The 22,023-nt window shown below is 46.2% G+C and overlaps 2 protein-coding genes across 3 annotated transcripts; both read left to right on the top strand.

The window, feature by feature from the left end:
• The first annotated feature begins 1,042 nt into the window (after window positions 1-1,042).
• On the top strand, window positions 1,043-4,541 carry LOC311125185 (mitochondrial potassium channel-like). 2 transcript variants are annotated; one of them, XM_084199239.1, is made up of 4 exons: window positions 1,043-1,133; window positions 1,724-2,158; window positions 2,480-2,644; window positions 2,871-4,541. In XM_084199239.1, exons 2-4 carry the CDS (start codon window positions 1,784-1,786, stop codon window positions 3,690-3,692), a joined length of 1,362 nt encoding a protein of 453 aa, XP_084055365.1. In that variant the 5' UTR covers window positions 1,043-1,133; window positions 1,724-1,783; the 3' UTR covers window positions 3,693-4,541. The 2 variants fall into 2 exon arrangements, with proteins under 2 accessions (XP_084055365.1, XP_084055364.1); XM_084199238.1 differs by lacking the exon at window positions 1,043-1,133 and adding an exon at window positions 1,474-1,542.
• On the top strand, window positions 4,300-19,805 carry LOC311125184 (DNA replication licensing factor mcm2). Its single transcript, XM_084199237.1, has 16 exons — window positions 4,300-4,367; window positions 5,342-5,535; window positions 5,716-5,879; window positions 6,047-6,171; window positions 6,341-6,479; window positions 8,143-8,362; window positions 8,621-8,828; window positions 9,230-9,364; window positions 9,637-9,828; window positions 13,055-13,148; window positions 13,353-13,603; window positions 13,987-14,226; window positions 14,365-14,607; window positions 14,815-14,997; window positions 15,334-15,489; window positions 18,329-19,805. The coding sequence occupies exons 1-16, from the start codon at window positions 4,362-4,364 to the stop codon at window positions 18,437-18,439; spliced, it is 2,661 nt and encodes an 886-aa protein (XP_084055363.1). The 5' UTR covers window positions 4,300-4,361; the 3' UTR covers window positions 18,440-19,805.
• The last annotated feature ends 2,218 nt before the right edge of the window (window positions 19,806-22,023 follow it).

Genomic DNA, 22,023 nt, shown 5'->3' with positions numbered 1-22,023 from the left:
TGAATCCACTGATATAGGTGGACTCACGTGGCATTTCAACAACTTTGAAAAATAAATGACTTTATATCAGAGTTATGCCTGTTGTTATAGAGACAGATAGATGACTCATCATGTATATAACTTGTTTTAGCATGGTAATTAGCCATTGAGGGCTTCCACCATTTTAAAGGAGTTAACTGGGTTGGGAATCCTGAGTTGGGAGCAATCTGCCAATGAAGAAAAATACAATTGACTATTTAAAAATGGAGATAGCCTCAATGACGCTGCCCATGCTGTCATAGATGCTATAATGGCACAGATACAAAGATGAGGCCTAGCTCTATCTATCTCTATGGCCTGTTGGTCACATGCGTATCTACCCTCTCATTGGCTAGAATGTTCCCACTTGATCTGGTCTCTTCCCGCATGCTTTACATCAGAAAAGAAGAGGAAGAGACGCCCAACTCGGCTGCGTTTTTTCGTTGTTTCGCTCTCCAATCAAGGGGTTTTCGTGTGGAGGTCAATGAGAGTGTTGAATTTGGTCAACAACAAAAAATGAATGGCTTATTTTCTACGCGTGGTTTATTTGATCGAATAGAAGTTTCGTACTGCTTAAGTTGTTATGAGTGTACTGACAAAAGTAGGACACATGACATTCCGGCAACTTTGAGAAAAAACACTTTATATTGGAGTTGTCTCGAGATTGCTATGCATATTCATAATATAGCGTCTCTCTCCATTGAATACAGGCTGTTGACATCAACAACCCTCATCGAATGTTAAAAATAAGATGACAATAATGAGATGTGTCCACTAATCCAAAGAAAGGGTAGACGGGAGCTACACTGCCTGCCGTGCCGCTTTGTGGACAACGATTCCCACTGTTAGGGCAGAGAGACGTGTATCTTGTCAGTATATCCATAATCTTTGCTTACGTATTTGAGAAAGTGTATTTTAATTGTTAGTGGTCACTTGACTATCTTGTCAATATATTAGACAATCTTTGTTTCTAATTGGCGCTGTTAGGACCTTACTTCCACTCTAAACCGGATGCAGGATGTCTGTGATGTGCCTGATCATAAGAAATGTATGATAGAATTGCTATGTACGTTCTGTAGCCAGCTGATAATTTGCTTAATACTTGAAGACAACCGGTACGTGATTATACTTATTGGGTACAAAAACAAATCAGAGATCAATAGCCAGGACTAGAACATGATGTGTATTTAGCCTTGGGTTGCCTAAAGCAAGTTTGAAAACTGTCAGCTGCTAGCTAGCTAGATAGTTATGCTAACAAGCCATCTAGCTATGCTAGCTAGCTAGGTAGCTATGCTAGCTAGCTAGGCCGCTATCTATGGTAATTCATTGGGAGTCTCAGCCACTGCGTCATGGATGACATTCAAAATGGCCATAGATTTTCAATGAATTGCATAAACATCAGCATTGTAGAGGTCAACCGAGCTTCTGCAGTGTTGCAGAAATGTAGATATTATCCTCCAGATAGGTCAGCATATCCGAAGCAGGGGTGATACAAGGATACAGGAAATGCCTGAGGGATACAAAGTACAGTAACCAAGACAGTGGCGTTTTGGAAGATCTAGCGAACTGAACTGTGCTACAGTTATTATATCATTTTTTATAGCTATGTCGAAACAATATAAAACATTGATAAACATTAATTGATACCTCAACAGCCGATGTACTTTGATACAGGCTTTGACTGTACTGTTTTTGTTTTTTACAGGTGGCAGCTCCAATGTCTTGTGCTTTAGCAGCATAGTGAATATAAACCACTGACTTGTCAATGAGGTACAGAGGTAAACAGCTCATACCATGGTGCCATGGAACATCATGTCTCTACCGTTTCAACATCACTGGAACGGTTAGAGGGACAGTGTATTTCAGCAGGACCTACAGCACACAACAACATCCGCCATCACGTCCAAAAGATGACATAGCAGACAAACCTGTTGTTCCTATTCAAGAGCGTGCCGTGGCTACAATACAGAATCTGACTGACTTGGGGAAGCAGTGGGGACAGAAATCTGTGAGCACAGCGTCACAGTGGGGGCAGAAGTCTATGACCACTGCCTCAAACACAGTTAACTACTGGTGGGAGAGGTACGAGGAGTTTGTCGGCCTGAATGAAGTCCGAGATGCTCAGTCTCAAGTCACAGAGGTAAGTCAGTATAGAAGGCAAGTCAGGCATACGAAACAGGAGGTTGTGTCACTTGAGTCTTAGTTTTTCCTGACCACATACCTAACAAGGGGAAAACTCTGGGTCCTGTCTATAGGTTATATCTGGAGGCCTATAACTAGTGCCCAGAGTTCTTCCTGCTCAGGTCAGGTGGTCAGGAAAAACTCCCATCTCTATTCATCACAGTTTCCTAAACTTGTAATCTGAACAGCTCAAGACCCATAGCTTATAACTTAAGGCCTCAGAGGTTTTCCTGGTCAGATCATATACTTTCCCTAAACTTCTAATCATCTGTATATTTAGGCAGAGAGGGCCTTCATGGTGGCCAGAGGGATGGTGCGTGAGGCCCATGGCAGCCTGGAGGCCCTACAGGTTAGGCTGAAGGAGGTGAGAGACCGACTGGATCGGGTCTCACGAGAGGAGGCCCACTACCTGGAGCTGGCCACGCTGGAGCACAAGCTGCTGCAGGTAATACTGTCAAGAGACATAATCAGATTTACGATCGATTGTTGAATAGGAATGTATATTTTTGCTGTCACATTGCCCAATCCCATGAAAACACACACACACAGTCTCAGCTGCAAAGCAGTTTTGTTGTGCTTGAGTTGAAGAGACTCACACTGGGGGACTTTAGTTATGCACTTGTTGTACACGTTTTTATAAAGAAAATAAAACATTTTTACAATTTTTGTAGGAGGAGCGTCGCCTGCGGACAGCCTACGAGAACGCAGAGAGTGCAGAACGAGAGAAGTTTGCCTTATTCTCAGCTGGTGTGCGTGCGAGCCACGAAAAAGAGCGGACTCGGGCGGAGCGCACAAAGAACTGGTCCGTGATAGGCTCAGTGCTCGGAGCTTTGATAGGGGTCATGGGGTCAACCTATATCAACAGAGTACGCCTACAGGAGCTGAAGACCTTGCTACTGGAGGCTCAGAAAGGACCTGTTAGTCTACAGGAGGCTATAAAAGTCCAGGCCGGTATGCATAAGACACAACAACAGGAGCTGAGAGGCCTTATAGACACCCTGAGGGTGACACTTCAGCATAGAGCAGCTCAGGTGGTGGCTGAGAAGGAGGATGTGAAGAAGCCAGTGGCAGCTCCTGTTCCGGTTCCGGAACACATCGTGGTTCCACCTCCACCCCAGCCTTCTCCGAGTGCCTCCGAGACAGTTCTGAAAGAGATATTGCTCTATAGTCAGAAAGCACAGAGTCTTCTAGAAGGCATCCAGCCACAGCTAGGACAGCTTGAACAGAGTGTTGGGAAGGTGGAATTGGAACTTCTGGCTGTTCAAAATTTGATTGAGACTTATCATAGGGAAGAAAAGCAGTCAGTAGTTATAAGTCAGCAAGATTCACAGATGTTTGTTTGCGACACTAAGAGCGTTATGCAAGGTCTTGACCAGACGGAGAAAAGACTTGAAGCCTCAATAGGCCAGACTACCATGTACAACACTGTTCTGGCATACGGTGCGCTTGCTGTCACTGTTCCTGCACTGTATATCCTCTTTAGAGGTGTTTAACTAATGTTATGTACTGTAAGAGAGTGATATTAATCTTACAAGGTCCATCTTGATTTACAATGAAATGATTACAAATTAATATTGTGATTGCTGTTCATGTTTTTACTACAGGCAAAATGAACCATGCACTGATGTGAAATCAATTACTTAAAATAAAAATAATTAGAGTGCTGTATCTATATGAAAATCAAATGTAATACATTGTAAAATATTTGAATTAGAGTACTATCTATTATACATTGTCAAATATTTAGTCATGTTTTTAATGTAGATTGTTCTATACATTATTGCAAAAATAATTTCTCATGTACAGTAAAAATTAGCGTAATATGTCATGTGTATTTCATAAAGAAAATATGGTCAATATGTGAGAACACGGCACAATTCTATTTCTCACGTCTTCAGTAAAACAACTGAAAATCAGTTACCCGGCTTGCTGGGTGAAACAAATCGAGTGTATCCAAAGGTACATCCGGCATTACATTAGATTGGCCTTTCACAGAGTACTCCGACCAATCATAATGCTGCTCTTTGGTTCTAATATTACATATTCATGACATTTCGCGCGCTTTCTATATCACGTGACGATTTCGCGCGAAAAGTAAGTGTGGTAAAACAAATGTAAAAAAAACATTTGCGTGGAAGCAATAGAGAAGCAAGCACGAAATAATGGCGGTGAGTGATTATTGTCAAAATCAACAATATATTCACATATGATGTTTCAACATATTTCTTATTTGACAGATAGGTGATTGTTGTTTTTGATTGTTTATTTCACGTTTATCTATTTCACTTGCTTTGGCAATGTAAACCTATGTTTCCCATGCCAATAAAGCCCATTGAATTGAATAGTTGTGTATGTTCCTTGATAAATTAGCCGAGAATTTCTGTTGATCGTGATGTCTTTTGTTCGCCAGTCAAAGTTGAGAAAGAAAGTGTCAGGAATCGACCCACGTTATCTGGGACAGACAAATCATGTGCTGGTTAACATTACATCCATAATTTGATTAATGTTCATTAGTTCGCTAGCTAGTTAGACATCAAACTGATCTAAAATCTGTAGTTAATCGTTTATATTATATAGGTAACTAAGTGTTCCTCGCCATGTAGTTGGCTAACTAAGTTACGCAAAACATTTGATCTGCATGGGTTCTATTGTTAGCTAGCTAGAGATTGCCAGTTTGTCAGCCATCATAGTTAGGCACATATTTGCATGTCATTGGCACCCCATTGTCACTATGAAAGTTGGCTGCTAAGAGCGTTGGGCCAGTAACCGAAATATCGCTGGTTCGAATCCCGGAGCCGACTAGGTGAAAAATCTGACGTGTGCCCTTGGGCAAGGCACTTAACCCTAATTGCTCCTATAAATCGCTCTGGATAAAAACGTCTGCTAAATGACTAAAATGTTAATGTATCAATAAATGACTTACGTAGTTAACGTTAGCTAGCCGGCTAGTAAACTCTGTTTACCACAGTTTGAGCCTTTGTTAACCATGTTTAAGGAATAGGCATATTAGTCTTAGCTAGCAAGCTATCTAGCACTAAACTATATGTGTTAAGACAATAGATGGACTCTAGAATATATCAAATGCAAATGTAACATGCAAAATACATCTGATTTGACTGACGTTTTTTTTTTCCATTGTCAGGATTCATCTGAGTCATATCACATGGCAACCAGCCCCAGCAGAGGCTCCAGGCGGGGGGACCTGACCTCCAGCCCTGGGAGAGACCTTCCCCCCTTCGAGGATGAGTCGGAGGGGCTCCTGGGTGAAGGACCTCTGCCTGGGGAGGAGGAGGAGGAGGGAGACGGGGAGGAACTGATTGGAGATGCAATGGAGAGGTGAGCAAGGGAGAGGAGCGCAGGAGGTGTTCAGTCCCTGTAGTCTTATACTATAGTGCTTTACATGTAGTGTTTTCAGGTTATAACTATGTTATAGCATGTTTACTAAGGACTTATACCACAAATTGTATAGGTTTATACAATCATATTTGCTTATACGTTCTCCCTCTTCCCATGCAGAGACTATCGAGCCATCCCTGAGCTGGACAGGTATGAGGTGGAGGGTCTGGATCTTGATGAGGAGCTGTCAGAGCTGTCTCCTGGAGCCAGGGCTGCTGCCGAGGACGCCATGAGGAGGAGAGACAGGGAGCAGGGAGGCAGGCTGAGGAGAGGACTGCTGTATGGTGAGGACTTCTCTTTTTCATAGTCTGTTATATATTTTCTGACCATAAGATTAGTTGTTCTAATCTTAGACTGGGGGATTGAAACGACACTCAATGGTCAACTTAAGAAACTCCTCATCACCTTTCAACTCTCCACCTCCTCATCACCTTCCTCTTCCTCCTAACAGACAGTGAGGATGAGGATGAAGAGCGCCCAGCCCGGAGGCGTCGCCTGGCGGAGCGGGCTGCAGAGGGCACTGGGGCAGAAGACGAGGAGATGATCGAGAGCATCGAGAACCTGGAGGACATGAAGGTAATAATCAAATATTTATTCATATTATTGATTTATTCAACTGTGAAGCGCATTGTATTTTTACCTTGTACAACATGTGCTATACAAACAATGGATGGATGAATTCATTGGTTGGTTGATGGATTGATTAATTGGTGGATGGATGTATTGATGGCTGGATTGCTTGCAGGGCCACTCTGTCAGGGAGTGGGTGGTCATGGCCGCGCCACGTCTGGAGATCTACCACCGCTTCAAGAACTTCCTGCGCACCCACGTAGATGAGAACGGGCACAACGTCTTCAAGGAGAAGATCAGCGACATGTGCAAAGGTACACTATATATACAAAAGTATGTGGACACCTCTTCAAATTAGTGGATTGGGCTATTTCAGTCACACCCGTTGCTGACCGGTGTATAAAATTGAGCACACAGCCCTGCAATCTCCATAGACAAACAATGGCAGTAGAATGGGCCGTACTGAAGAGCTTAGTGACTTTCAACGTGGCACCATCATAGGATGCCACCTTTCCAACAAGTCAGTTAGTCAAATCTCTTCCCTGCTAGAGCTGCCCCCGGTCATCTGTAAGTGCTGTTATTGTGAAGTGGAAACGTCTAGGAGCAACAACGGCTCAGCCGCAAAGTGGTAGTCCACACAAGCTCACAGAACGGAACTGTTGAGTGCTGAAGCGCGTAGCGTGTAAAAATCATCTGTCCTTGCTTGCAACACTCACTACTGAGTTCCAAACTGCCTCTGGAGGCAACGTCGGCACAAGAATGGTTCGTCGGGAGCTTCATGAAATGGGTTTCCATGGACAAGCAGCCGCACACAAGCCTAAGATCACCATGTGCAATGGCTGGAGTGGTGTAAAGCTCACCGCCATTAGACTCTGGAGCAGTGGAAACGCGTTCTCTGGAGTGATGAATCACGCTTCACCATCTGGCAGTCTGACGGACGAATCTGGGTTTGGCGGATGGCAGGAGAACGCTACCTGCCCAAATGCATAGTGCCAACTGTAAAGTTTGGTTGAGGAGGAATAATGGTCTTGGTCTGTTTTTTATGGTTCGGGCTAGGCCCCTTAGTTCCAGTGAAGGGAAATACAATAACATTCTAGAAGATTCTGTGCTTCCAACTTTGTGGCAACAGTTTGGGGAAGGCCCTTTCCTGTTTCAGCATGACAATGCCCCTGTGCACAAAGCGAGGTCCATACAAAAATGGTTTGTCGAGATGGGTGTGAAAGAACTTGACCGGCCTGCACAGAGCCCTGACCTCAACCCCATCGAACACCTTTGGGATGAATTGGAACGCCGACTGCGAGCCAGGCCTAATCGCTCAACATCAGTGCCCGACCTCACGAATGCTCTTGTGGCTGAATGGAAGCAATGTTCCGACACCTAGTGGAAAGCCTTCCCAGAAGAGTGGAGGCTTTTATAGCAGTAAAGGGGGGGAACCAACTCCATATTAATGCCAATGATTTTGGAATGAGATGTTCGACGAGCAGGCGTCCACATACTTTTGGTCGTAGTGTATTTGAAGATCACGCATATGGCACTTTGTTGTTAGGTCTGTTCTGAAGTCACATGATTGAGATTGAGTCGGACTGCAGAGAATCACTGAAAATTTACAAATCACCTTGCATCTATAGTAGTGCTGGGAATTGCCAGGGACCTCACGATACGTAGATGCTGATACGATATGTATTGCGACTCGATATTGCGGTTTGATATTCCTAACATTGCTCACTATACATCTGCTGCAGAGAGACGAGAGAGCCATGAGAACTAGTTTTGATCAGTCCGGGAAGTGCTGAAAACACGTTGGCTCACTATTTAAAAAGAGGTTGGAGAACAAACGATAAGATAACTACTACATTAGGGATTCTGCACCTGGCTTTACTCTTAACTGAATCTTGAAATGGGTTGACCTTGACTATGTCTAAAGGTTCACAGTCTTGAAGACTACATTACTGATGTATTTGAACCAACCCCATCCAGAGAACAAAGAGAGTCTGGTGGTGAACTACGAGGACCTAGCAGCCAGGGAGCATGTCCTGGCCTACTTCCTGCCTGAGGCGCCTACTGAGATGCTGAAGATATTTGACGAGGCAGCCAAGGAGGTGGTCCTGACCATGTACCCCAAATACGACCGCATCGCCCACGAGATCCACGTCAGGATCTGCAACCTGCCCCTGGTCGAGGAGCTGAGATCCCTCAGGTAAATACTGACAGGAAATGATGATCACATGTCTTCAATGATTTTAAAAGTAGACTCGGCGATACACATTTTAGTAGATCTGGCCAACTTTTGCAACAACAGCAGGGCGAGAGGCTAATGTCCTACAGTTGTAACAGGGATGGAGCAGTAGAGTGAAGGGAACTCCCATGCACACAGGCATCACTCTCTATAGGACTAATATGATTGCTTTGCCTCTTTCCAATACATGTTCCTTTATTTTCCTGTTCTCGTCTTCAGACAACTCCACCTGAACCAGTTGATCCGTACCAGTGGAGTGGTGACCTGCTGTACAGGTGTTCTACCCCAGCTGGGCATGGTCAAGTACAACTGTAACAAGTGTAACTTCATCATGGGGCCCTTCTTCCAGTCCCAGAACCAGGAAGTGAAGCCAGGGTCCTGCCCTGAGTGCCAGTCTTTCGGCCCCTTTGACATTAATATGGAGTTGGTGAGTCAGTCGACCAATAGAAATACTCTTAAAAAGGGTTAGAAACATGAGTAGACCAATAAAAATAGAGTATCTAATAAGGTTGGAACCAGGAAGTGAAGCCAGTCCCTCAGTCATCAACATGGAGGTGATTCACTGGACCAATCAGTCCAGGGACCAAATGGTTAAATGTTGGGAATCAAACCTGGGTCTCACGCTTGCCAACTCAACGTCTTAACCATTAGACCAAGAGGATATTTTGAAGGTCCGAGATCGACAGTTGGGCTCACTAATCTCAGGGCTAATTGCTAATTCTTCACCAGTGTGTGAAGGCTGAGTGAGGGGCTGGCTAACAGATGAAGACTAGGCATTGGAAAAAATAAATAAGACAGATTTTTTTATTTTCTTCTTTTTTTTGTCAGACTGTGTACCAGAACTACCAGCGAATCACCATCCAGGAGAGCCCCGGGAAGATCGCCGCTGGCCGCCTCCCACGCTCCAAAGATGCCATCCTGTTGGCTGACCTGGTGGACCAATGCAAACCTGGAGACGAAATAGTGAGTCTGACTCCTAACAGAACTGACCTCTCTAATTCTCAACACTGTAGGGCACTGTAACATTATCTGCTAGTGTGATGTACAGGGTTGGGAGACGAAAGACAAATGTCATTGCATCAAGTATGATTTTAGTAGCCCGTTCTGAACATCCGTGTTTTTTAACTTGTTTTGTTTTCTTATCCCAGTTAACATTCTAGATCATATTATTGTAAAAGACAATGTCACAATGTTGACTGGTTAAATGAAGGTAATAAATAACTATTTTCCTCCAGGAACTGACTGGGATCTACAACAACAACTATGACGGTTCTCTGAACATGGCCAACGGCTTCCCAGTATTCGCTACGGTCATCATGGCCAATCATATCGCTTGTAGAGACAACAAAGTGGCCGTGGCTGAGCTCACTGACGAGGACATCAAGGCCATCGTGGCGCTGTCCAAGGACGAGCGCATCGGAGAGAGGGTAAGTTGGTAGCACCTACTGGTAAAATGTCAGAACGTGAGCACATCTGAGACAGGCTGAGTTAGGAGGGACTCTGCTGGGACGATGTCAGACCACAAGCCCAACAGAGACAGGCTGAGTTAGGAGGGACTCTGCTGGTACGATGTCAGACCACGAGCCCAACAGAGAGAGGCTGAGTTAGGAGGGACTCTGCTGGGACGATGTCAGACCACGAGCCCAACAGAGACAGGCTGAGTTAGGAGGGACTCTGCTGGTACGATGTCAGACCACGAGCCCAACAGAGACAGGCTGAGTTAGGAGGGACTCTGCTGGGACGATGTCAGACCACGAGCCCAACAGAGACAGGCTGAGTTAGGAGGGACTCTGCTGGGACGATGTCAGACCACGAGCCCAACAGAGACAGGCTGAGTTAGGAGGGACTCTGCTGGGACGATGTCAGACCACGAGCCCAACAGAGACAGGCTGAGTTAGGAGGGACTCTGCTGGGACGATGTCAGACCACGAGCCCAACAGAGACAGGCTGAGTTAGGAGGGACTCTGCTGGTACGATGTCAGACCACGAGCCCAACAGAGACAGGCTGAGTTAGGAGGGACTCTGCTGGGACGATGTCAGACCACGAGCCCAACAGAGACAGGCTGAGTTAGGAGGGACTCTGCTGGGACGATGTCAGACCACGAGCCCAACAGAGACAGGCTGAGTTAGGAGGGACTCTGCTGGTACGATGTCAGACCACGAGCCCAACAGAGACAGGCTGAGTTAGGAGGGACTCTGCTGGTACGATGTCAGACCACGAGCCCAACAGAGACAGGCTGAGTTAGGAGGGACTCTGCTGGTACGATGTCAGACCACGAGCCCAACAGAGACAGGCTGAGTTAGGAGGGACTCTGCTGGTACGATGTCAGACCACGAGCCCAACAGAGACAGGCTGAGTTAGGAGGGACTCTGCTGGGACGATGTCAGACCACGAGCCCAACAGAGACAGGCTGAGTTAGGAGGGACTCTGCTGGGACGATGTCAGACCACGAGCCCAACAGAGACAGGCTGAGTTAGGAGGGACTCTGCTGGGACGATGTCAGACCACGAGCCCAACAGAGACAGGCTGAGTTAGGAGGGACTCTGCTGGGACGATGTCAGACCACGAGCCCAACAGAGACAGGCTGAGTTAGGAGGGACTCTGCTGGGACGATGTCAGACCACGAGCCCAACAGAGACAGGCTGAGTTAGGAGGGACTCTGCTGGGACGATGTCAGACCACGAGCCCAACAGAGACAGGCTGAGTTAGGAGGGACTCTGCTGGGACGATGTCAGACCACGAGCCCAACAGAGACAGGCTGAGTTAGGAGGGACTCTGCTGGTACGATGTCAGACCACGAGCCCAACAGAGACAGGCTGAGTTAGCAGGGACTCTGCTGGGACGATGTCAGACCACGAGCCCAACAGAGACAGGCTGAGTTAGCAGGGACTCTGCTGGGACGATGTCAGACCACGAGCCCAACAGAGACAGGCTGAGTTAGCAGGGACTCTGCTGGGACGATGTCAGACCACGAGCCCAACAGAGACAGGCTGAGTTAGCAGGGACTCTGCTGGGACGATGTCAGACCACGAGCCCAACAGAGACAGGCTGAGTTAGGAGGGACTCTGCTGGGACGATGTCAGACCACGAGCCCAACAGAGACAGGCTGAGTTAGGAGGGACTCTGCTGGGACGATGTCAGACCACGAGCCCAACAGAGACAGGCTGAGTTAGCAGGGACTCTGCTGGGACGATGTCAGACCACGAGCCCAACAGAGACAGGCTGAGTTAGGAGGGACTCTGCTGGGACGATGTCAGACCACGAGCCCAACAGAGACAGGCTGAGTTAGCAGGGACTCTGCTGGGACGATGTCAGACCACGAGCCCAACAGAGACAGGCTGAGTTAGGAGGGACTCTGCTGGTACGATGTCAGACCACGAGCCCAACAGAGACAGGCTGAGTTAGGAGGGACTCTGCTGGTACGATGTCAGACCACGAGCCCAACAGAGACAGGCTGAGTTAGGAGGGACTCTGCTGGGACGATGTCAGACCACGAGCCCAACAGAGACAGGCTGAGTTAGGAGGGACTCTGCTGGGACGATGTCAGACCACGAGCCCAACAGAGACAGGCTGAGTTAGGAGGGACTCTGCTGGGACGATGTCAGACCACGAGCCCAACAGAGACAGGCTGAGTTAGGAGGGACTCTGCTGGGACGATGTCAGACCACGAGCCCAACAGAGACAGGCTGAGTTAGGAGGGACTCTGCTGGGACGATGTCAGACCACGAGCCCAACAGAGACAGGCTGAGTTAGGAGTGTTAACTCAAAATGACACAACGACTAGGTTCCAGTTGAACAACGTTTACCTCACCGTATTACCACAGTACCTAGTCTCAGGCCAGATCCATCTACAGTGAGACCCCTACACCGTAATAACAGAAATATAGGGATACATGAACTTAACAAGGAGGACCCTGTAGTCACAAGTCTTCCCTCTTATTTATGTATGGTTTATTTAATAGCAACAGATACAAGGCCATTGACATACTGTGGAAACCATTATTAATGGCTTGCAGCACAATATACAGTGAGTGCACAAAACATTAGGAACACCTTCCTAATATTAAATTGCACCCCCCTCCTTTTGCCGTCTGAACAGCCTCAGTTTATCGGGGCATGGACTCTACAAGGTGCGTGAAAGCGTTCCACAGGGATGCTGGCCCATGTTGACGCCAATGCTTCCCACAGTTGTGTGAAGTTGGCTGGATGTCCTTTGGGTGGTGGACCATTCTTGATACACACGGGAAACTGTTGAGCGTGAAAACCCCTGCAGTGTTGCAGCTCTTGTCACAAACCGGAGTGCCTGGCACCTACTACCATACCCCGTTCAAAGGCACTTAAATATTTTGTCTTGCCCATTCACCCTCTGAATGGCACACATACTCAATCCATGTCTCAATTGTCTCAAGACTTAAAAATCCTTCTTTAACCTGTCTCCTCCCCTTCATCTACACTGATTGAAGTGGATTTAACAGATGACATCACTAAGGGATCATAGCTTTCCCCTGGTCAGTGTATATAGCAAATGTTAATTGTCAATATCCGTAGATGGATGGGCTTTTAGTAACTCCTTTCTGGTCGTGTTTTCTTTCGTCATATCATGCCTACTGGTATACCCTATTCATCCCCTGCTCTGTCTCCTGTCTCTGCAGATCTTTGCCAGTATAGGCCCCTCTATCTACGGCCATGAAGACATCAAGAGAGGCTTGGCTCTGGCTCTGTTTGGTGGAGAGCCCAAGAACCCAGGTTGGTGGACCATTCAACATCAGCGGTAGCCAGCCTTCCTTCTGGAGAACAACCTTCCTTCAAACAGAGTTGGTTGTTTTGATCAGGGCTGGAGCAAAAACCTGCATTTCCAGTAGCTCTCTTGGATGAGGGCCACCCTGGTTGGCTACTCAATCCTCGGTTATGATATATCCTCTATCCTTCCTCTTACCCTCTCTTCTCCAGGTGGGAAGCACAAGGTGCGTGGTGACCTCAACGTGCTCCTGTGCGGTGACCCTGGTACGGCCAAGTCCCAGTTCCTGAAGTACGTGGAGAAGGTGGCCAGCAGAGCGGTGTTCACCACAGGCCAGGGAGCTTCCGCTGTGGGCCTGACCGCCTACGTACAGAGACACCCGGTCACCAGGGAGTGGACCCTGGAGGCTGGAGCTCTGGTGTTAGCGGACAGAGGGGTCTGTCTTATCGACGAGTTTGATAAGGTGAGAGGGAGAAAGGGATTTGGGTTAGTTAGACTAAGGGAGTGGACTCTAGAGGCTGGAGCCCTGGTGTTAGCGGACAGAGGGGTCTGTGTCATCGACTTTGAAGGTGTGGGGTAAAGGGCTTGTGAAGGTGTGGGGGAAAGGGTTTGAGGATGTGGGTTAGACTAGGGAGACTTAAGTATAGTATATTCCCAGCAACATTCAAAGTAAAGAATTTGTTTGTTTAAAAAAAATGTCAGTGCCTCGTGCAGGGCCAGGAGTATTTTCTGGTCAGGTCATGGCAGGAAAAGCTCCTAACAATAACATGGAATAAGAAGTCTAGAGTGTTTCCTGGCCATGACACTCCTGTGGACTGCAGTGCTCAACATGTCTCTCCTCTCCAGATGAACGACGCAGACAGGACCAGTATCCACGAGGCCATGGAACAGCAGAGCATCTCCATCTCCAAGGCTGGCATCGTCACCTCGCTCCAGGCACGCTGCACTATCATCGCTGCTGCCAACCCTATTGGTGGTCGCTACGACCCGTCTCTGACCTTCTCTGAGAACGTGGATCTGACTGAGCCCATCGTGTCTCGTTTTGACGTCCTGTGTGTGGTCAGAGATACTGTGGACCCAGTGCAGGTAAAGACTATTGGCCAACTTCTCAGATTTCTATTATTCAAATTGTTCACGTTTGTTACCTCATCCCTGTAATGACATGACCGGATGTTTTGTTAGTTGGCTGAATGAATAGGCACTTGTCTTTGTCCACCATTATAGGATGAGATGCTGGCTCGTTTCGTGGTGGGCAGCCACATCAAGCACCATCCCAGCAACAAGGAGGGTGGCATGGCTGGCTTGGAGGAGGTGGTTCTGCCCAACACCACAGACGTGCCTCCTATCCCCCAGGAGCTGCTGAGGAAATACATCATGTACTCCAAGGAAAGGGTCCGGCCCAAACTCAACCAGATGGACCAGGATAAGGTGGCTCGCATCTACAGCGACCTACGCAAAGAGTCCATGGTGAGTGTTACAACCGGTGATTCGAACCCTCTTCCAATAAGACTGTAAGCTAGCTGAGCTAATGCCTGGGGAGCTAATGCAAGTCCATAGCTGGCATGGGTCGATTTTGTGTGTGTATAATGCTTGAGGGGCGTCGTGACCCATCATATATCCAAACTGTGTACTGTCAATATTGATTCAATAGCTTCATGTGTTGTGTCTGTGTAGGCGACAGGCAGCATCCCCATCACGGTGCGTCACATCGAGTCTATGATCCGCATGGCGGAGGCCCACGCCAGGATGCACCTCCGAGACTACGTGGTGGAGGATGACGTCAACATGGCCATCAGAGTCATGCTGGAGAGCTTCATCGACACGCAGAAGTTCAGCGTCATGAGGAGCATGCGGAAGGTGGGCGGGGATGTTCGCTAGAGCAAACTGTAGCAAAACGTTTTGCAATGGGAAAGGGGTCATATGTGTTCTAGTTCATTTGCATGGATGAAAACACAGTTCTGTAAAGGGTAAGATTGTGCAGGAGTGAAAAAGCCCAACATAGATTTGTCTCCCCTTAGTGGTCATACACTATTACTAAATTAGGATTGGACTGTCTGTCAGAACAAGGTGAATACAGTATGTCTGAAACACTGATTCCTGGTCCTCTAGACGTTACCTGGCGTTCAGACGAGACGACAAGCTGCTGCTTTTTATTCTGAAACTCATTTATCCCTCGGTTCCTCTTCTCTCTAGACGTTTGCCCGTTACCTGGCGTTCAGAAAAGACAACAATGAGTTGCTGCTGTTCATCCTGAAGCAGCTGGTGTCAGAGCAGGTGGCGTATCAGAGGAACCGATATGGAGCCCAGCAGGACACCATCGAGATCCCAGAGAAAGACCTGGTGGACAAGGTAATGATGAGCTGCTAGTCATGATGGTGGTGTCTCAATGAATGGTGTCTTCCTTTTAATTTCCTCTAATGTACTATACCAAGCTGGTAACCATGGTGCAATCTCAATAATCTGAGATGGTTTTCCCTCATCTGCACTCTAGCGAGATGCTAACCGTTGGCATAATCTCAATCTGAGATGGTTTTCCCTCATCTGCACTCTAGCGAGATGCTAACCGTTGGCATAATCTCAATCTGAGATGGTTTTCCCTCATCTGCACTCTAGCGAGATGCTAACCGTTGGCATAATCTCAATCTGAGATGGTTTTCCCTCATCTGCACTCTAGCGAGATGCTAACCGTTGGCATAATCTCAATCTGAGATGATTTTCCCTCATCTGCACTCTAGCGAGATGCTAACTGTTGGCATAATCTCAATCGTGTGAAGTTGTTTTCTATTTCTGTTCTTCCCCTTGGGGAATAATCATGTTTCGGCAGGTAGCTTAGTGGTTAAGAGCGTTGTGCCAGTAACCGAAAGGTCGCTGGTTCTAATCCCCGAGCTGACTAGGTGAAAAATCTGTCGATGTGCCCTTGAGCAAGGCACTTAACCCTAATTGCTCCTGTAAGTCGCTCTGGATAAGAGCGTCTGCTAAATGACAAAAAATGTAAATGTAAAATATACAATGAACAAAAATATAAATGCAACATTCTATGTCTTGAGTGCATTAAAAATAATTTGGGACCTTTTGTGAAGTTCAATAGTTTCCCCCATGTACAGTGCATTCTGAAGGTATTCAGACCCCTTGACTTTTTCCACATTTTGTTACGTTACAGCCTTGTTCTAAAAAGGATTACATTGTTTTCCCCTCATCAATCTATACACAATGTACCCCAGAATGACAAGGCTAAAACAGTTTTTCAAATTTTTTTTCGCAAATGTATAATAAACCTGGAAATATCACATTTACTAAGGTATTCATACCCTTTACTCAGTACTTTGTTGAAGCACCTTTGGCAGCGATTTCAGCCTCAAATTAAATCAAATTGAGTTTGTCACATGTGCCGAAATACAACAGGTAGACCTTACTGTGAAATGCTTACTTACAAGCCCGTAACCAACAATGCCGTTCAAGAAATAGAGAAAATATTATCTAAATAGACTAAAGTAAATAAAAAGTAACACAATAAAATAACAAATACGAGGCTATATACACAGGGTACCGAGTCAATGTGCGGCGGTACAGGTTAGTCGAGGTAATTTGTAGGTAGGGGTAAAGTGACTGCATAGATAATAAACAGCGAGTAGCAGCAGTGTAAAAACAAATGGAGGGGGGCTCAATGTAAATAGTCCGGGTGGCCATTTGATTAATTGTTCAGCAGTCTTATGGCTTGGGGGTAGAAGCTGTTAAGGAGCCTTTTGGTCCTAGACTTGGCGCTCCGGTACCGCTTGCTGTGCGGTAGCAGAGAGAACAGTCTATGACTTGGATGACCTGGAGTATTTGACAAAAACATTTCTGGGCCTTCCTGACACCGCCTAGTATATAGGTCCTGGATGGCAGGAAGCTTTGCCCCAGTGTTGTACTGGGCCGTACGCGTTACCCTCTGTAGCGCCTTACGGTCAGATGCCGAGCAGGTGCTATACCAGGCGGGGATGCAACCGGTCAGAATCCTCTCAATCGTGCAGCTGTAGAACGTTTTGAGGATCTGAGGACCCATGCCATATCCTTTCAGTCTCCTGAGGGGGGAAAAGGTGTTGTCGTGCCCTCTTCACGACTGTCTTGGTGTGTTTGGACCATGATAGTTTGTTGGTGATGTGGACACCAAGGAACTTGAAACTCTCGACCCGCTCCACTACAGCCCCGTCAATGTTAATGGGGGCCTGTTCGGCCCGCCTTTTCCTGTAATCCATGATCAGCTCCTTTGTCTTGCTCACATTGAGGGAGAGGTTGTTGTCCTGGCACCACACTGCCAGGTCTCTGACCTCCTCCCTATAGGCCGTCTCATCGTTATCGGTGATCAGGCCTACCACTGTTGTGTCGTCAGCGAACTTAATGATGGTGTTGGAGTCGTGTTTGACCACACAGTCGTGGGTGAACAGGGAGTACAGGAGGGGACTAAGCACGCACCCCTGAGGGGCCCCAGTGTTGAGAAGTAGCGTGGCAGATGTGTTGTTGCCTACACTTACCACCTGGGGGCGGCCCGTCAGGAAGTCCAGGATCCAGTTTCAGAGGGAGGTGTTTAGTCCCAGAGTTCTTAGCTTTGAGGGCACTATGGTGTCGAACGCTGAGCTGTAGTCAATGAACAGCATTCTCACATAGGTGTTCCTCTAGTCCAGGTGGGAAAGGGCAGTGTGGAGTGCGATTTAAGATTGCGTCATCTGTGTATCTGTTGGGGCGGTATGCGAATTGGAGTGGGTCTAGGGTTTCCGGGATGATGGTGTTTATGTGAGCCATGACCAGCCTTTCAAAGCACTTCATGGATACCGACATGAGTGCTAGGGGCAGTAATCATTTAGGCAGGTTACCTTCGCTTCCTTGGGCACAGGGGCTATGGTGGTCTGCTTGAAACATGTAGGTATTACAGACTCGGTCAGGGAGAGGTTGAAAATATCGTGACGAGATCCTGACACCCATTGAGGCCCTTTTTGGGGGGGGTTGTTTATCTGTGACCAACAGATGCATATCTGTATTCACAGTCATGTGAAATCCATAGATTAGGGCCAAATGAATTTATTTCAATTGACTGATTTCCTCATATGAACAGTAACTCGGTAAAATCTTTGAAATTGGTGCATTTTGCGTGTTTTTTTTTTTTTTTTTTTTGTTCAGTATAGTTGAATTGTTCTGTTCTCTCCTTCCCCAGGCCAGACAGATCAGCATTCACAACCTGTCAGCATTCTATGACAGCGAGGCGTTCCGATCCAACAAGTTCTCTCACGACATGAAGAAGAAATTGATCCTGCAGCAGTTCTAAATCTGTCTATCTGCTGTTGCCTGGAGTAAAAAGACTACCCTCTGCGTTCTAAATGGCACCCTGTACCCTACGTAGTGCACTACTTTTGACCAGGGCCCATAGGGTGCCATTTGGGACAGTTTCTGTCTGGATGTGTAAATACTTGTAAATGTTTGTCACCCTGTTGTTGGAAGAAGGAAGAATTCTAAGTCCTAAAATAGCCCAATTTCTTATCAATGTTACAATTTGTCTGGATTCATGTACGACGTGTGTGAATGTAACCTATATATTTCTTCATGACCAACTTTTCTACTTTTTCATCTTGGAACATAGCTTGTGTGTTATCAAAAAATGAAGTGTTTTTGTAATCTTATGGTTGAGCTGTATTCATGTTTTGAAAGTTGACCTACAATGGTTGTGGATTCATCTCGGTTAACCCAGAACTAAAGTCTTGCATAATTGATGACTGTACCATTTACACTGAACAAAAATATAAACGCAACATGTAAAGTGTTGGTCCCAGGTTTCATGAGCTGAAATAAAAAAATCCCTTATATTTTCCATACGCACAAAAAGCTTATTTGTATCAAATTTTGTGCACAAATTTGTTTATCCCTGTTAGTGAGCATTTCTCCTTTGCCAAGATAGACCACACCTGTCAGGTAGATGGATTATCAAGAAGCTGATTAAACAGCATGATAATTACACATGTGCACCTTGTGCTGGGGACAATAAAAGGCCACTTTAAAATGTGCCGTTTTGTCCACAACACAATGCTACTGATGTCTCAAGTTTTGAGGGAGCATGCAATTGGCATGCTGACTGCAGGAATGTCCACCAGAGATATTGCCAGAGAATGTAATGTTAATGTCTCTACCATAAACTGCTTCCAATGTTGTTTTTGAGATTTGGTAGTATGTCCAACTGCAGACCACGTGTAACCAGCCCAGGACCTCCACATCTGGCTTCTTCACCTTTGGGATCATTGGTGGGGGGGAGGCTGAGGAGTATTTCTGTCTGTAATAAAGCCCTTTGTGGGGAAACAACTCATTCTGATTGGGTGGGCCTATGCCCATCCATGGCTGCACCACTGCCCAGTCATGTGAAATCCATAGATTAGGGCCTAATGAATTTATTTCAGTTGACTGATTTCCTTCTATGAACTAATTTAGTAAAATCTTGTTGCGTTTATATTTTTGTTCAGTATATATTTACATAGTCTGTCCGTGAGAGAAGGTGTTGTGATTTCAGGTTGGACTATCAGTCGTCTTGTAATATAGTCTTCATTAGTACCAATGAGTTTGTGCTGATCTTCATGGTTTCCAGTTCTGGTCTGTGACTGTAGAATTATGGGAGAATTTTTTTGATAATAAATGACATTTTGTTGAAGCTTGTCATCCTGAATGTGTACTGAAGACATGGTCAGAAAGTGTACTTAGGAGGACCCAAATGTCCTTTGCGGACGGTGTGTCACCTGCTGCCACTGCAAGGATCAACATCCGTAGTCGTAGTGGCCTGCTGCGTGTCTCAACAGCTCTTCTATCAGCCAGTAAAAATGTGTGGGCGACATAGAAATACACATTGTTATAGCCTAGAGTCTCGCAATTGGTAGAATTTATAAAGGCGGTTTCTTCTGGTTAAAAATCACTGCACCCTTGCTATCACTATAACCAGCTTGATGCTCCTTTCCAATAAATATCGAGCTTCTTATGCTGGTGACATGATGATTGACGCTTGACTGCCATTTGACAAAATAAAAATATCCATAATAGATTACCACAGTATGAGTCATAATACCCATAAAACCTTGCGGGATTTTAGAAACACTTAAAATAAGGGCTGTGTTTCGTGTAGGCTTACCCTGGTGTGACGTTTTATAACCATGAAAATCTCTCTAGGACAAGGAAACTTTTATCAATATATTTTAAGTGTTTCTAAAATTAAAATTATTACACCACTACATATCTACAATACAAAATGTATAATACCACCATACAACAATATTACAATGTATGTGTGTGTAGAGTGCTTGTTCTAGCGTTTGTGTGCGTATGCGTGTGTCTGTACCTGTGTGTGTGTCTCTTCACAGTCCCCGTTGTTCCATAAGGTGTATTTTTACCTGTTTTTTTTAAATCTGATTCTACTGCTTGCATCAGTTACCTGATGTGGAATAGAGTTCCATTTAGTCATGGCTCTATGTAGTACTGTGCGCCTCCCATAGTCTGTTCTGGACTTGGGGACTGTGAAGAGACCTCTGGTGGCATGTCTTGTGGGGTATGCATGGGTGTCCGAGCTGTGTGCCAGTAGTTTAATGAGACAGCTCGTTGCATTCAGCTCTTCAACACTTCTTACAAAAACAAGTAGTGATGAAGTCAATCTCTCTATTTAGGACTAACTTATTCCTTGCCACCCCATTCTGAAACTACCTGCAGCTCTATGTTAAGTGTTGCAGTCATTTCACTCGCTGTGGTAGCTGACGTGTATAGTGTTGAGTCATCCGCATACATAGACACACTGGCTTTACTCAAAGCCAGTGGCATGTCGTTAGTAAAGATTAAAAAAAGTAAGGGGCCTAAACAGCTGCCCTGGGGAATTCCTGATTCTACCTGGATTATGTTGGAGAGGCTTCCATTAAAGAACACCCTCTGTGTTCTGTTAGACAGGTAACTCTTCATCCACAATATAGCAGGGGGTGTAAAGCCATAACACAAGTTTTTCCAGCAGCAGACTATGATCGATAATGTCAAAAGCCGCACTGAAGTCTAACAAAACAGCCCATACAATCTTTTTATCATCAATTTCTCTCAGCCAATCATCAGTCATTTGTGTAAGTGCTGTGCGTGTTGAATGTCAAGGTGACTGGGAATATGGCAGAATACAAACAGTGTAGCTACTCACTCTGCAAGGCAATTAAACTGGCAAAACATCAGTATAGAGACAAAGTGGAGTCGCAATTCAACGGCTCAGACACGGGACGTATGTGGCAGGGTCTACAGACAATCACGGACTACAAAAGGAAAACCAGCCACGTCGCCGACACCGACGTCTCGCTTCCAGACAAGCTAAACACCTCTTCGCCCGCTTTGAGGATAACACAGTGCCACCGACGCGGCCCACTACCAAGGACTGTGGCCTCTCCTTCTCTGTAGCCAACGTGAGTAAGACATTTAAGCATGTTAACCCTCACAAGGCTGCCGGCCCAGACGGCATCCCTAGCCCCGTCCTCAGAGCATGCGCAGACCAGCTGGCTGGTGTGTTTATGGACATATTCAATCTCTCCCTTTCCCAGTCTGCTGTTCCCACATGCTTCAAGATGGCCACCATTGTTCCTGTACCCAAGAAGGCAAAGGTAACTGAACTAAATGACTATTGCCCCGTAGCACTCACCTCTGTCATCATGAAGTGCTTTGAGAGGCTAGTTAAGGATCATATCACCTCTACCTTACTTGTCACCATAGACCCACTTCAATTTGCACCGCCCCAGTAGATCCACAGACGATGCAATCGCCATCACACTGCACACTGCACTATCCCATCTGGACAAGAGGAATACCTATGTCAGAATGCTGTTCATTGACTATAGCTCAGCATTCAACACCATAGTC

Source organism: Coregonus lavaretus (assembly GCF_964263955.1).
Source record: "Coregonus lavaretus genome assembly, contig: HAP1_SCAFFOLD_396, whole genome shotgun sequence".
Taxonomy (NCBI): Eukaryota; Metazoa; Chordata; class Actinopteri; order Salmoniformes; family Salmonidae; genus Coregonus; species Coregonus lavaretus.
This window is presented reverse-complemented; position numbering and strand designations above follow the sequence as displayed.

Excerpts from the sequence above, each read along its gene's own strand:
- LOC311125184 (XM_084199237.1), top strand. Across the intron at positions 8,829-9,229 it reads TTGACATTAATATGGAGTTG|ACTGTGTACCAGAACTACCA; the intron begins GTGAGTCAGTCG and ends TTTTTTTGTCAG. Across the intron at positions 13,149-13,352 it reads TGGAGAGCCCAAGAACCCAG|GTGGGAAGCACAAGGTGCGT; the intron begins GTTGGTGGACCA and ends TCTCTTCTCCAG.
- LOC311125185 (XM_084199239.1), top strand. The coding sequence starts at position 1,784 with ATGAGGTACAGAGGTAAACAGCTCATACCATGGTGCCATGGAACATCA. Across the intron at positions 2,159-2,479 it reads CTCAGTCTCAAGTCACAGAG|GCAGAGAGGGCCTTCATGGT; the intron begins GTAAGTCAGTAT and ends CTGTATATTTAG. Across the intron at positions 2,645-2,870 it reads TGGAGCACAAGCTGCTGCAG|GAGGAGCGTCGCCTGCGGAC; the intron begins GTAATACTGTCA and ends CAATTTTTGTAG.